Source organism: Monopterus albus, unplaced genomic scaffold (assembly GCF_001952655.1).
Source record: "Monopterus albus unplaced genomic scaffold, M_albus_1.0 scaffold47.1, whole genome shotgun sequence".
NCBI classification, from domain to species: domain Eukaryota; kingdom Metazoa; phylum Chordata; class Actinopteri; order Synbranchiformes; family Synbranchidae; genus Monopterus; species Monopterus albus.
In genome coordinates this window covers 241,439-255,799 of record NW_018127927.1, presented here as the reverse complement: position 1 = coordinate 255,799, position 14,361 = coordinate 241,439, and the positions used below count along the sequence as shown (strand labels likewise).

At 39.9% G+C, this 14,361-nt stretch overlaps 1 protein-coding gene across 5 annotated transcripts in view; it reads right to left on the bottom strand.

The window, feature by feature from the left end:
• The window catches only part of LOC109960467 (flotillin-2a), a 33,809-nt gene that overhangs the window by 12,653 nt on the left and 6,795 nt on the right, over positions 1-14,361 (bottom strand). The window contains exons 1-4 of one of the 5 annotated variants that reach the window (XM_020600598.1): positions 13,559-13,729; positions 10,747-10,828; positions 6,312-6,402; positions 534-657 (exon numbers count right to left, since the gene is read on the bottom strand). In XM_020600598.1, the coding sequence (XP_020456254.1) occupies positions 534-657; positions 6,312-6,402; positions 10,747-10,828; positions 13,559-13,607 (346 nt within the window). In that variant the 5' untranslated portion in view covers positions 13,608-13,729. Of the gene's footprint in view, positions 1-533; positions 658-5,681; positions 5,773-6,311; positions 6,403-10,746; positions 10,829-13,558; positions 13,730-14,361 lie in introns of those variants that run through there. The other 4 variants (XM_020600597.1, XM_020600601.1, XM_020600599.1 and 1 more) reach the window with 4 other exon arrangements.

The following is a 14,361-nucleotide window of genomic DNA, read 5'->3' as shown; positions in this document are numbered from 1 at the left end:
ACTCTCACAAGTTTTGTAGACATCATCCCTTGTTTCCTTGGTTTGTATTTTCTGTTCACCCATGGCTGCTTTAATCACATCCACATCTCGCTGGGTAAACTGCAAACTCGTTTTTATCTCCTGTATTTCTCTGGTCATGTCGTCGAGTCTCTTGTTATTTGTCTCCATAAGTAGTTGCACAAAACCTTTGAAGTTATCTTGTTGTTGGCTCAACAGTGCGGTGTACATCTGCTTCTGCTGACTCAACATCTCTGTTACTTGCGCCGCTGAAATATAATCCACTTCTGCTTTGACATCCTCATTCGCTTCTGATTTATTAGCTCTTTTCCCTCTTGGAGGCATTTTAATAGTTGTAGAATTTGTTCAAAGACTTGAAAATGCAGAAGATGTGAAAAATCGTAGAACAGACAAGAGGAGCAGTAAAGACGTCTGCTCTCGCTTGCAACCCGGAAATTGCAATGTTTGCAACCCGGAAACCCAGAAACTGAACAAACACACAAGCAATACACACGCAGCTTGGAGAAGCTACCCACCGAGGATGGCACGCAGGTGACCCTCGAGAGTCTGCAGGATGACGCTCTTGATCTCTATGACTGTTTTCCCCAGGAACTGTTCGCAAGCGAAGCCCAGCAGTTCCTTTTCGGTCATCACCTTCACCTGGGACCAGTGTGGACAAACATCATCAGCTCAACACACATCCACAAACACAGGCACACACAGGTGTGGCACACATGAAAACTATGACATATACTGACTTTAGTGATATTATTCAATAACTCTTTACTAAGCTGAAAAAACTTAGAAAAAAATCAACCTGGCTAGATTTCTAGGTCGAAGACGTTTCACCTCTCATCCAGGAGGCTTTATCAGTTCTGAACTGATCCAGTAGATTTTTTCCTAAGTTTTTTCAGCTTACTATGACCTGGATGACTGAGAATCTGCACAAACTCTTTATTAAACATCACCGTTTTCTTTTCATTTAACCTCAGCAATATAACAGAGAAAAAAAACAGCTGAAAGTACAAAGGTAAGTGTAACATTTAGACAGACATCAACAACACACAAGTAGAATTGACAAAAATAATCTGTCTGTGACATGGATGAATAAAGCCTGGGTTGTTTTGAAAATTTCAGGTGCAAGTTCATCAAACTTGTGCATCATTATTTTGGCAAAAATAAGGTAACATATCCAAATCCCTTCCTATCTGTCTTTCAGGTACATTGTTTTTAAACATTTCAATAATTTTCCTCACACATATGTTGGTAAACTGGTGATCTGTCATGATTCTGTCCCGTTTGCTTCCTATCATGCTTTTATTTTGATACTACTTCCTGTCCCCAGCTCACCCTGACTCCCGGGAACTTTAGCTCATTATCCAAATTGGTTTCACCTGCTTCTGATTACCCACACCTGCTAAAAACAGTATATAGCAGCTTCTCACCCTGTGGGAAGCTGCCAGATTGTTCTTTAAGTCATGTCAGACTTTCCAGCGGTTTTTTTTTTTTTTTCTTCTCTTCCTTCCTCCTTCTTGTGCCTATATTTCCTATTTGATTGTGTTTTTGACCATTGTGTTCTGCCTTGCCCTCTTGATTCAGACTGCTTTCTGTGTATGGATTGTTGGACTTCCCTCTCTGACCTCTCATTTGTGGATTCCTCGGCTGTGTAAGTTTGCTGGCTATGACCTGAGTGTGTCTCGTGTTTACGTAGTTCTTTGTATCGTTCTTATCCTTGTCTGGCTCTTTAATTGAGTTCACCCCTCGACATTATCGGCAGCTCCACGCACCGATTCCTGACAGTGATCCTCTGCCTATCTATGCTCCTAAAGGGCTCGGCCTTTCCTGGATGCCACTTCTGTACCAAATCATGATTGCAGTCACCTGCTGACATCACCTGTTTCAGATGGAATTATCATTTCATTGTTTTACCTCATTATTGGCCCTGAAATGCAACCATCCCAATTTTTGTTGTGTTTTAGAACAAAGAATCAAATTGATGAGGTATCACATCAAATAATGTGCTGCTGTATTGTTGTGTATGTGATACAGGACACAGATGATTTACAAATCAGCATTTTCAGTTGTAGTTTTGAATTTACATACCATTTGAACTTTTTCCGATTTGGGGTTGTAAATCAGTTGTCAAATTCTGGGATTTATGACGATCAAAGCATAAACTTGTAATGAAAATGGCAGTCTAATACTTCTTGATGCACATATTTAAAGTCACTGTTTCACTCTACATTAGAGTGAATAAAACCCAATATCTGAGCTGGACTAATGTAGTGCAGAAATTTACTGTTGGAAAGCAAAAAAAATGTACTAAATAGAAAACTGAGTGAAGAAGAAAATAACTAGAGGGAAAATGATCAAAAAAGGGAGAATCAGGGCAGTGATAGGTTTACAAGAGTAGTCAGTGACAGTAAGAGATGTTACTTATACAGTGAAGAAATTTTAAGAAAGGTATAAGGTTTTGGGTGATGTTGTACTCCACTGGAGCTGCAAGAAAAAGTGAGCTGGGTCCTTCAGCGAGAGGTCTGCACATGGGTTTGTTCTGCAACATGCATTCTTACCAGGGATGAGGGCAACACAATGTCAGGGAAGATGAATGTTATTCCAAGGAAATGCACATCTGAAAACGGAAAAGGCTGCAGGCCAGCCCAAACAGACAGCATAGGGAGCTGTGCCGCATCTGAGACTGGAATATAGGCTTATGTGCTATGGTAATTTCTTTCCCTTAACTTCTGACCTCATACCCCAGCTCCCCCCATCCCTCTGACACCACCCTTCCTCCTGCCTCCTCCAAACAGTCAGTTCAGGATACAAAAGCACAAACACAAGAAATGTGACAGGAAAACAATGGCACCCACACTGTTCACTCAAATCAAGTTTTTGGTCCAAGGCCAGAATGTTTTTTTTTTTTTTTTTTAAAGGTGATGGATTATTCATGTCTTTCAAATGATGTGGTTTTACTGCCGATCAACCAGTAGGCAAAATCGCTCCTACTGAAAGTGATGAGGCAAAATTTGATTTAAGTTAAAGACTGATTTCTACCCAGTTGGTATAGTGAAGTGAAAACAATATTCAGATTAATAATCTGATCTCGTTTGCTTCAAATTTAAAGGAATGTAAAATTTAATTTAACTTTTTTTTTTGTTCTTTTAAATTACTTCTGCTGTGTTCATCACTCTGAGTTTAAACATATGTCTTTAATTTAAGAAGAACACACTACTACTACTACTACTACTACTACTACTACTACTACTGTTGCCATGGGGCATACACTGCATAATGGCTTTGGTTTAGGTTGGACCACTCGTATGGTGGCATGATGAACCTTGCTCTGAAGTGAACTGTGTGAGAGTGAGGGCCTGTTCAGCTCAGTGGGCTCAGTGTCAAGATGCATGTAGGAACACAGAGGAGAAAAACACTAACTCTGGCCAAAATACAGAACTGATAAAACAGGGAGAAACAAACAAGAGAAGAATATTCACAGAAATGCAGAAGATTGTGGTATATAATGAGTTCTTAATGAGAAAATCCACCATAAAAAAAAAAAAAAAAGATTTTACTTGTTACATTTGTTTATGGTTTGAACTTAGGCAACACGTGGTGTGGTGAAAACACCACGTAAACATGTTTTTGTAACTGACACAAACTTTAACCACGCCTTAGATACCTATAGCACAGGTTCTGATTTGTATTTCAGTGACTCTGGCACTGATAAAGCCACTGCAACACTAGATGAATGGATTGTACACTGTGTTTTAATTACATTATTAAACAGAGTAACAAGGAGAATGTTCCTTTTACCTTTTAACCTAACTAAAAACTTGTAGGAGACAACCACAGGCAGTCCAAGCTGACCAGTCACAGTTCTTGCAGCCTTAAACAGAACTCGGTAACTCTGTAGTAGCCACTATCAACACCACATGCACTTCCATTTTAGAGTATTTGCACGTCAGTAGACAGTGCAGCCTACAGTGTAGCTACAGCAGAACCTAATGCCAAATTAAAATCTAAAAACTAAAAGCTGTTCTTTAGCCCATCTGGTTCTTGGTAGTACATGCCTTTATTTACTCCATGTATGTTGGCTATAACATACATTATATACTGGTCTTGGCAGGAGAAATATAAATGGCCTTATACTTGTATAGCGCTTTTTTATGCATTGCAGCAGACTCAAAGCGCTTCCACACTATTTGGCCATTCACTCATTTGCACATCCAAGCACACACACATTCATGCACCGGTGACGTCACCGGGAGCAACTAGGGGTTCAGTGTCTTGCTCAAGGACACTTCGACATGTGGACTGGACAAGCCAGGAATCAAACTGCTAATAAGTGACTGCAGCTTATGCAGAAAGTTGTCAATCTTGAGAAAGGCCACATTAATACAATAGCATTTTTTTAAATTGTTTTTTCCACTATAGTATTTTAGCTTGCAAGTAATCACCTGCTGCTCGTGAAAAGCACTACACTGCAAGTAAAGAATATGACTGTTATGTAGTTTGTGTCCATGTTCTTCTTGTTGCTAACCTTTATTGTGTAAGGGTTCTTAGCCGAACTCGACTATGGAAATATTCAATATATACACTCACTGGCCGCTTTAAAAGTCACAGCTGTGCAATTGTATGCAATTCAATGCAGCACATCTGCCTTAACATCCATGTTTATAAAGCTCAAAATGTTTCAGTCTTTGGTGAAATTGTCAAATGTATAAAATCAATTATATGTTTATTATTGAGATCATAGTTAAAGGTGGTGTTGTATTGGACTACATTATATTTAGAGGTGGCTCTATATTTTTGCCCTCCCCAGCTACATATATGAAAGGGTCAGAATATTAGGAACACCTCTGAATAGAACTTAGTACAACACCACCTTTAACTATCACCTCAATAGTCAACATATAATTGAATGTATACAATGACAATTTCACCAAAAACAAACATTTTGAGCATCATAAACACAGATGACATGGTGGAAGTGTTGCTTTGAATTGCATAGAATTATACAGGTTACCCAATAAAGTGGCCTATCAGTGTATAGTAAGCTTATTTTAAGGTGGAGTTTCTCTTTAAAGGCTAACAGAACATACATTTGGTCAGTGACCAGGATCAAACTACCAAACAGTGCCACACCCACAAACAAAAGAAAAAACAAAACACTGGGACTGTCACATAAAACCTGGCTCTCCACAGACCCCTTCTCCTATTACTTTAGGACCAAGTTCAGACTGAAAATTATACAGTGTCAACAAAATGCAAGAGCTACTTTGGTGTGGGCATGCTGTTACAGGTACCAGTGAGATGATCAAATATGAAGCAGGACATCTAGTCTGAAGGCTTATCAGACACAGACTGCCAGGGCCAACCTAAGTAAATAAGGAGGCTGCATCTTCTTGACTGTGCTTCTGTCAGTCTGAGCGCATGCTGGGTCACTTAAGCTTAACAAGGTGTACTCTGCCCAGACAGGAGGGTAAATCATGCAGACAACACTTTGACTCAACATCTATCTTGGTGTAGCAATAACAAGATAGGTGTGCATCTCAACATGAGCCCTCTGTATCAAAAACCACTGCTGCTGTGATTATGGGGCGATACCAGTGGAAAGGAGGACAGGGGGATGTGTGGGTTTGTGGATTCTGAACTGGCATTCCCAGAAAAGTGTGGTGATTTACCTGAGCCACCCCAGTGACAGTAATAGCTACACCCTCCGCTGTCTCTACATCCTCACACTTGGGCTGCAGGGTCATAATCTCAAGCGTTATCCTGTGAAGAATGTGGAAAAATATAAAATAAAAAACTGACATGGTTGGAAGGACAACAAATGAAGGGAAGGACCAGAACATATGGAAATAAATAAACAAATAAACAGGGCAAAGTGAAACCATTCACCCAAGGACTCCAGATCACTAACAACGGAGCAAAGTGACATGCTATGCACATACAAATGATCTTGGGATTTAGGTTTTGGTCATAATCATTTTCATATGCTGCTAATTTCAAATAACTCATTTGTATTCAGCAAATCTTATATCCTCTTTTTAGTAATTTCTATAGCATTCATTTAGTGACCCCGTTGCCATTGGTGACTCAGAATTCAGCTTTATGGCAAAGCCCAAGTTAGTGACGCCGGATTATCTCCCTTTGACTGCAGAAGAAAAAACCATGAAGATGAGGAAAAACCAGACAAACATAGACAATGTTAGCTTTTTAGTTGAACCAGACTCTTGTGTCTTCCTTCGGTCTCCAGCACCAGCCACTGCTCTTGTATTTTGTTTTGTTTTCGGTCTTTAGAAATGCATTACCTGAGCCACCCCTGTCACATCCAGGGGAACACCCTCCGAGGTTTCGATATTCTCACAGCGACAGAGGATGGTCATAACCTCCAGAGACATTCTATGCAGGCAAGCAGACGGGAATAGCAGAGGCAAAACAGTAAGTTGGACAACAGCTGTTATGAGTGTCAGTAGCCAAGCTCATAATGGAGAGAATAGAGGGAGAGGGTAAAAGACACAACCTGAACTCCTGTTCTGATGGTTTAACACACAAGCTTCCTCTAGTCTCTGTCTGTTCATACATTCTTAAATAAACTGAGGCAGAGTGTAGGATCCAAGCCAGTGCTGACAGGATTCTTGACCCTAGAGACTCTACAAGATTATATTTATATGGAGATTATACAGGAATGTCCCCCACAAAAAATTACTTTTCTCCACTTTAATACTAGTTCATCTGGATGGTTTATGTGAGATTATGTTTGCAAAATGATAAAACATCCGAAGGTTGTTTTCTTTTGTTTTTACATAAATACTGACTCAGATTCATTTCTGTTGGAGTCCAAGACATGGGAGGCTGCTTGCAGCAAAACTTGGAAAGGGAAACTCAGGTTACTAGCTCCACCTTCCCCTGTCTTTCCAGGAGAACTGAATCAATAAGTCCCAGAGCTGGACATTAACATGATTACAGCATCACAAAACAGGAAGCCACACTGTCTCTCTGTGCTTTTATAATGCTGTCAGGGTAGTGGCTTATGCACATGGCTTTTAGCAGTAGTGGTCAGTACTGTGGAAAGGAGCTGGGGCATCTCTTCCGTTCTCATCTTCCAAAAAAACATGCAAGATGTTGACCAAACTGCAGCATAAAAATAGATGAAAGGAGAATCCTGGGACGGCTTGTCTTTAAATGAGGATTTAGAAATCCTGCCGTACATCAGCTTTATTTTGTTGCCGTGGTCTACCATTACGTTTCCTAGCAACTACAGACAAAGCGTAGCACTTGATGGAAAATGGGTAACCTCACAGAGACACACCAGAGCTGGCACAGGGTGAGATCAACACCAGACAAACCAAAGTGGGTGTGCAAAGAGAAAACAGAGGCAGGCAAACACCAAATAAAAAAATATTTAAAGCCAGAAGGTTCAGAGACAAAGAATATTAACACAGGTTAGTTCATTTTAAAAGGATTACTGTGCACTGTCACAGATGGCTTTCTAAAAGCTACATGTTTGGAGGTGGGAGAGAAACATCTCAAGCAACTGCGGGTTGAGGCTTTAAGTGAAAAATAAATACACTTAAAAACAGGCTTTAAACAATTTCCCATCATTTTGGCAGTACAGTCTAAATTTGTGGTCACTCAAACTCTGGCCACATGTACTGTGTAAGCCCAGATTCTGTAAACAGTTTCATTGCAAACAAAAGCTGCCTCACTTGGAGATTTTTAAGAGTAGGTAGTATTGTATAGCACTTGCTGCCTCAATAAAGCTCATACCATTCTGAGAGACCATTCCTACCCCAGACACAATCTGTTTGAACTGCTGCCTTCTGGCCGACGATACTGGGCAATCAAAACACGGACAAGTAGACTTAAAAACAGCTTTTATCCCAGAGCCATAGCCACACCAAATGCCTGATACTTTCCACAACATATCCACTATGATGTGTTGATATATTGGAATCGTGCAACAGTCCCACTAAAATGTGAAAATGTGTTGGGGGAGGTGTGTTTTAGGATGTTTTTAGACAATCATTATTTATATTTATACCGTCTTTTAGGTTTTTAAAACTATTGTAGCTCTTTTATAATTTATGCACAGAAGGATTGCATCTTAAATTTCAAAGCTATTCTATTCTATTCTACTCTGTATTTTACAGTGGGTTAGTCCAGGTTATTCCATAGAGTTCACCTCCTTTTAATTTTCATTATTTCAGCTGATTTAGACTTGACTAGATTAAGATCAGACTAAAGATCTTGTTTTCTGATTTGAAGCACTAGCAGAGAAACAATTATATAATTTATTATTTGTACTGTATAATATCAAACAAGTAACAACTTCTTTTGTGTTTGTTTTTACTTTTTTGTTTCTGGGTCAAGAGTCCAACTCACCATGAGGTGCGCAGTTACTGTTTTGCACATATTAGGTTTGTAACTTTCCCTGACCTTGCCATTATGTACCACCTGTTTATCTTTCCAGCATTATCTCTCAAGCTGGCTCAGTTGAGCTGAATTTAAAAGCAGCACCAGTGAGCTGCTATCTTAACACATTTGTTAAGCTTTAGTTTTAATATTGATGTTACGTCTCGATTCACCGTTACTGACTTGCATATTTTTCGTTGAGCTGTACATGGATACAAAGGAGAGATAAAACATTCCCGTCTTAATGAAAGATAAATTTTCAGGGTATGTGCAAAGCCAAATTTAACACTTCAACATTATTGACACTCCCTATACAAAACAGGCAAAACACAAAAACAAACAAAAAAAAAAGTTATTCTCAAATGTTAAAAGATAAATCATGTTAAGTCAAGTCATTATATTTGGTTTTCCTGTCAACAAATCCCATGAAAAGCCCAAAACCAACAATGCAATATTCTGCCTTGAGATGTGTTCAGAACCTGTTTGGAGTCCACCTAAGAAGGCACACACCTGTGTATATAGGTCCCATAATTCACACTTCATGTCAGGACAAAAATTACAATATGACATCCAAGGAACTCTGTTGACCTCTGTGATAAGGCTTCAATCAGAGCAAATGTATAAAACCATTTCTAGAGCTTTGAGTGTTCCCAGGTGCACAGCGTCCTCAGCAACTGTGAACTGGAAGAAGTTTGGAACCAGCAGGACTCTTCCTAGATTAAGCTGTTTGACCCAACTGAGTAACTGGACAAGAAGGGCTTTGGTCAGAGAGGTGACCAGGAACCCAACAGTCACTCAAACAGAACTTCAGAAGTCCTCTGCAGAGATGAAGAACCTGCTGAAAAGACAACTATCCAGCCATAGCCAGGCACTATGGCACTCTGAACACCAGGCATTGCTCATCACCTGCTAAGACCATCTCTACGGTGAAGCATGGTGGCAGCATCATGCAATGGGGGTGCTTCTCAGCAGCAGAGACAGGTCAGAACTGACGGAACGATGAATGCAGCTAAAATACAGAGAGGTCCTTGAAGAAAACCTGCTCCAAAGTGCAGTGATCTGAGACTGGTACGACAGTTCACCTTTCCACACAACAATGACCTGAAGCAGACAGCCAAGGCAACACTAGAGTGGCTGCAGGACAAGTCTCTGACTGTCCCTGAGCAGCCCAGACAAAGTCCAGATTTAAACCCCAGAGAGCATCTGTGGAGCAATCAGAAGATGGCAAAACAGACACCTCCCATCCAGTCTAATGGAGGTTGGGAGGATCTGCCAGGGAGAGCGAGAATAGTATAAATGGCCCAAGTTCAGGTGTGTAATAAGAGTGGATGTTGCAACTGCTGCAAAAGGAGTTTCTATTAAGTCCCGAATTAAGAGTCTGAATATATTTGTAAATGACAAATTTCAGTGTTTGATTTTTATTAAATTTGTAAAAAAAAAAAAAAAAAAAGTTTCACTTTGTCATATTATGGGTTGTATATAGACTGATGAGTAAAAACTGCAATGTTAACCATTTAAAATTAAATCCACAACACAATAAAAAATGCAAAAAGCAAAGGGGCCTTGATACTTTCTGATGTGACTATAAATCTGGCTACACACACATACATCTGAGTAGGATCAATTCATTGTTGGTTTGTTCTTTTTATTTGATTTGTTCACAAAAATATAGACTATAATATTAGCCTTATCCTTAAATCACATCTGCTTTATAAATTATGGCATATTATACTGTGTGTATATTTGCATTTTTTATTTTTCTGCTCTTTCCATTTTATGGGGTGGCTGTGGCTCAGGGAAGGTCGGCGGCTCGAGTCCCGCTCTCCCCAGTCCACACGTTGAAGTGTTCTTGGGCAAGACACTGAACCTCAAGTTATTCCCAATGGCCAGAGCAGCACCATCATTGGTGTATGTGTGTTTGAGTTGGCACCGCAGATGTCTGCCTCAGTTTTGTACCAGAGACAAATTCCTTGCGTGTGTAACATACTTGGCCAATAAAGGTGATTATTGTTATAAATGTACTAAACAAATGTAAAGGCCCACTGATCAATAGGTTTTGATATATCTTGCTCCACAAGTGGACATGTTGAGACCTAATGGTGGCATTAGAGTAACACTCAGGAGGTAACCAAGACAACCAAAAAAGCTACAGAAGTCTGACCACTACTTGTCCAGATTTCTCTCCCTGGACAAAACTAATGGACGATAACAGGCAAAAAAGAAAAAATGCTGATTGGTAAGGGACACAGAGTCTGAGTGCGTTTTAGTAAGGCATACTGTGTACAAGAAGCATTTTGAAATGTGGCATTTCCCAGAACAGACATGTCTTACCTCTGGATGTCAGAGATGAGCCACCAGGCCCAGGCCCAGCCCCCAACAACATATGTCTTCTGATCTGAGCCACAGCAGCCACCTTTGGAACAACACAGAGAAAACGGACATCACATGACTAGTCAATGTAGAAAAAACTGTAGCAGCATCAGTTTGTAATAAAACATTTACAGCATGTTTAGTCCTTTCATTTGACCAGCTAATGACCTTAACTGACAACTTCCTTATAAACAACTGTAAAACAAAATTCTGTGTGGAGTTTTAGCACGTCCACACATGATGCAAGCACATAGACATACCTAATGAATTAATACAACATATCGCTGGAAGGAATACCTTCATAATGATACATAAATGCACACTGCTATATTTCTACTTGCAGTAGCAGATTTGATGTTTGACCAAAATAATGTAAACCACTGACAAAGAGCTATCAGACAACGACCCAGTTTTCAAGTTCTGCATGTGGTTTCTATGATCATGTGCTGTTTAGCACGTAGACATACCTAATGAATTAATACAACATATTGCTGGAAGGAATACCTTCATAGTGATACATAAATGCACACTGCTATATTTCTACTTGCAGTAGCAGATTTGATGTTTGACCAAAATAGGGTAAACCACTGACAAAGAGCTATCAGATAACGACCCAGTTTTCAAGTTCTGCATGTGGTTTCTATGATCATGTGCTGTTTAGCAAGTCAAAAAACACAAACCACTTCCATCTTCCAATCACGGCCACATAATGTTTGTTCCTCTGGTGCACCAGTAGCATGTAGCACACCCTTGCTTTCAGGTGACACTGTTCAGTCTCCTGATTTGAAGTTACCCCTCTCCTACTGGCGGTTCTTGTGTATTACTGTATTTTAAGTATTTGTACTCTCAAATTAAGCAGGTAAGATGTATAACAATTACATGTGCTCCTTACTAAGCCTCTTTGAATAAGATGTTCTGGTGTTGCAGTGTGTGTTTATTCTGATTGTGGTGATTGATGTGATGTGAAATTTCAAGTCCTGACACAGTGTTTCAACACTTTACAAAGTAAAATACTTTTACAAGTAAAAGTAAAGTCAAAACATCTGTGATCTGTTAAAAGAAGTGATACTAAATCATTTGAAAGACTGAAAAGCAGTAACAGTAGATGGATGTCAACTAATGACTAAGTCAGGAGAGGTCAGTCTGATGACCCCGGTACGCAGAGGCAAGAGTGTGTACATGAAGATGGCTAACTGTGTTACTGACAAAATAGTGGATTTTGCTAAAGATGGATATCAGAAAATGGCTCATTTCATCTGCTGCCACCAAAGAAAGGAGTGGATTGAATCTACCTCACATCCAGATGGTGCAGGGATAGAAACCCACTGTGTCAGTGTTGAACATAATGTAGGTATCAGTGCTAGCACAAGCTTTAGCCAACAGGATGAAGTCAAAGCAGGTGGACTGCACATGCAAACTGAGTCCTGTCCATGACACAGATAAACCAAAACAGGTCATGCTAAAGGAATATCCAGCAAGAACATATGAGAAAGATCACTGAAAGGTAAGTGGAATTATTGTCTGAAATCTTCAGGGCCTATAGCACATATGTAGCTTCACTCATACTTGTTATAGATACTGTATATTTCTTGTGGCATATTTAATTTTTCTGAATTTCAGTTCTCTGCTTATTAGTGCCCTTATGGGGCTGATACATACTCTAACTGTTGTGTCTCTTGGTGCTGTACTGCGACTCACATTAGAAACCACTAATGTCATAGGTTTATAATAATAATATAGCCATGCCAGTCCACTGAAACTGAGGGGCCCAGCTGCACAAACAAGTCAAAGAGATGGAGATAACACAGCCAAAGATTTTACTTTTACTTGATGATAGATACAGAAATCAGTGACCCCGGGTACAGAATGAGTTACAACAACAAATGGTTGCAACGGATGTATAACAACGTGCATTAAGAGGACAACAGAACAAACTAATTATGAGGGACCAAAACACTGAAACGGATTTTTTCCTACGGAAGCCCATGAAATTAAGAAAAGTCCTGGGTGTACTGTGTCCAGCTCTGAGAAACATCAGCTAAGGACCAGGAGCAAGCCGTTTGTCTTACAGTTTAATTAATCTAGGTCTATTCCTCCTGCAGCAGAGAAGCGCCATATCCGGCCACCACTGTTCAAGGGATACAATATAAACGGGTTAGTTACTTCAGGCCTCTCTACAGTTCTTATACTGCGTTTGATAATGGCTGCGATTTTAATAATAAAATGCCCAAGTGAAAGCAATTTCTTGAGCAAAAGTTACACTTAGAAACCAAAATAAGAATAAATGTATAATTAAATCTGATCGCAATCCCTACCACAAACATGTTGCTGGAAGACTTGAACACGTTTAGCAATGATCTAGCTATATTTCCAGAAAAATATCGAACAAAAAAGGTAGATTTATAATGAGAACATTACAGTTCTGGTAAAAAAAAAAAAAAAAAAAAACACCATTGCCTAACCTAGCTTAGACATGAACTTCGTAAACGGATTGCCTCTCAGTTGCCATTAAGAGCCAAAACTTAACGTGAATAGACAAACCGATAAATACACACTAAGTTAAATGTCTTTCGGAGTGAGGGGTACTTGTCAAATACTACTGTAACTGTAATTACATGGTTGGTGGGTTGAAAATAACCCTCCTTTTCAAGCTATGAGAGTGTTGTAAGCTATGAGAGTGTTGTAAGCCTTTCGTCGAGCCTGTCGAGCCTTTCCAGCCCACAGCCCAGTAGCCCAATGAGCTAAAACATCGTCCAAAACGCGCGTATGTTACCTGAAACCACCAGGGCTTCGTTTGGTCCAACGGTGTGACAGTTTCCCATTTCACCTATAGAAAAAATGCGTATCTACACCTACTGGAAGCATGCAAAACCAAACTGACGTATAAACACTTCTCCCCCTTTTCCTGACAACTCAATAATCCTAACAACATTCGTGCCGTTGCTCCACGCCCCCAATAACATTTAGCACTTCCGTGAAAGGCTTTCAAAATAAAGCCTACGTTAATGAACATGTGTTCAGGCAATCGCTTGAGTTTTATTTTGGAGCTTACATTGTCATAATTCCGTGATTGTTTTGCTCTCACTTGACGCAGCTGATCGGGTACCCGTCCTCCACGGCAGAGGATATCGTTTCAAAACAGGCGTGGTTGTTGAAATACCATCTCACACGCAACCTAAACAAAAATCGCCATATCTTTTCTGAAAACCGCCCGTTGTCCTTTGACTTGTGTTTAGTTAATAAATCGCAGTGTTTATCAACACTCACAAGTTCATAGATTAGTATGGTTGGTAAGCCTACACCTAATGCAGAGGGGAGGATGTGCTAGTGTACAATTGTGCTATAATGTGTGCAAGCATGGGCGTTGCTAGACTTGAAGCTTTACTTGATGATAGACTTGATAACTATGCCAGCCAGCGGGAGGGTTAGTGGCAGTGGCAAGCATTATGCGAATGTGTAAATAGCGTAATATTGTGGTATAATCCTGAGTCATTGTGTTTTACGGTTCTTGTTATTGTTGTATTTTGAGGGGTTAAAAATGACTGTTGGGTTCATGCTGTGTGTGTTGGGTTGCAT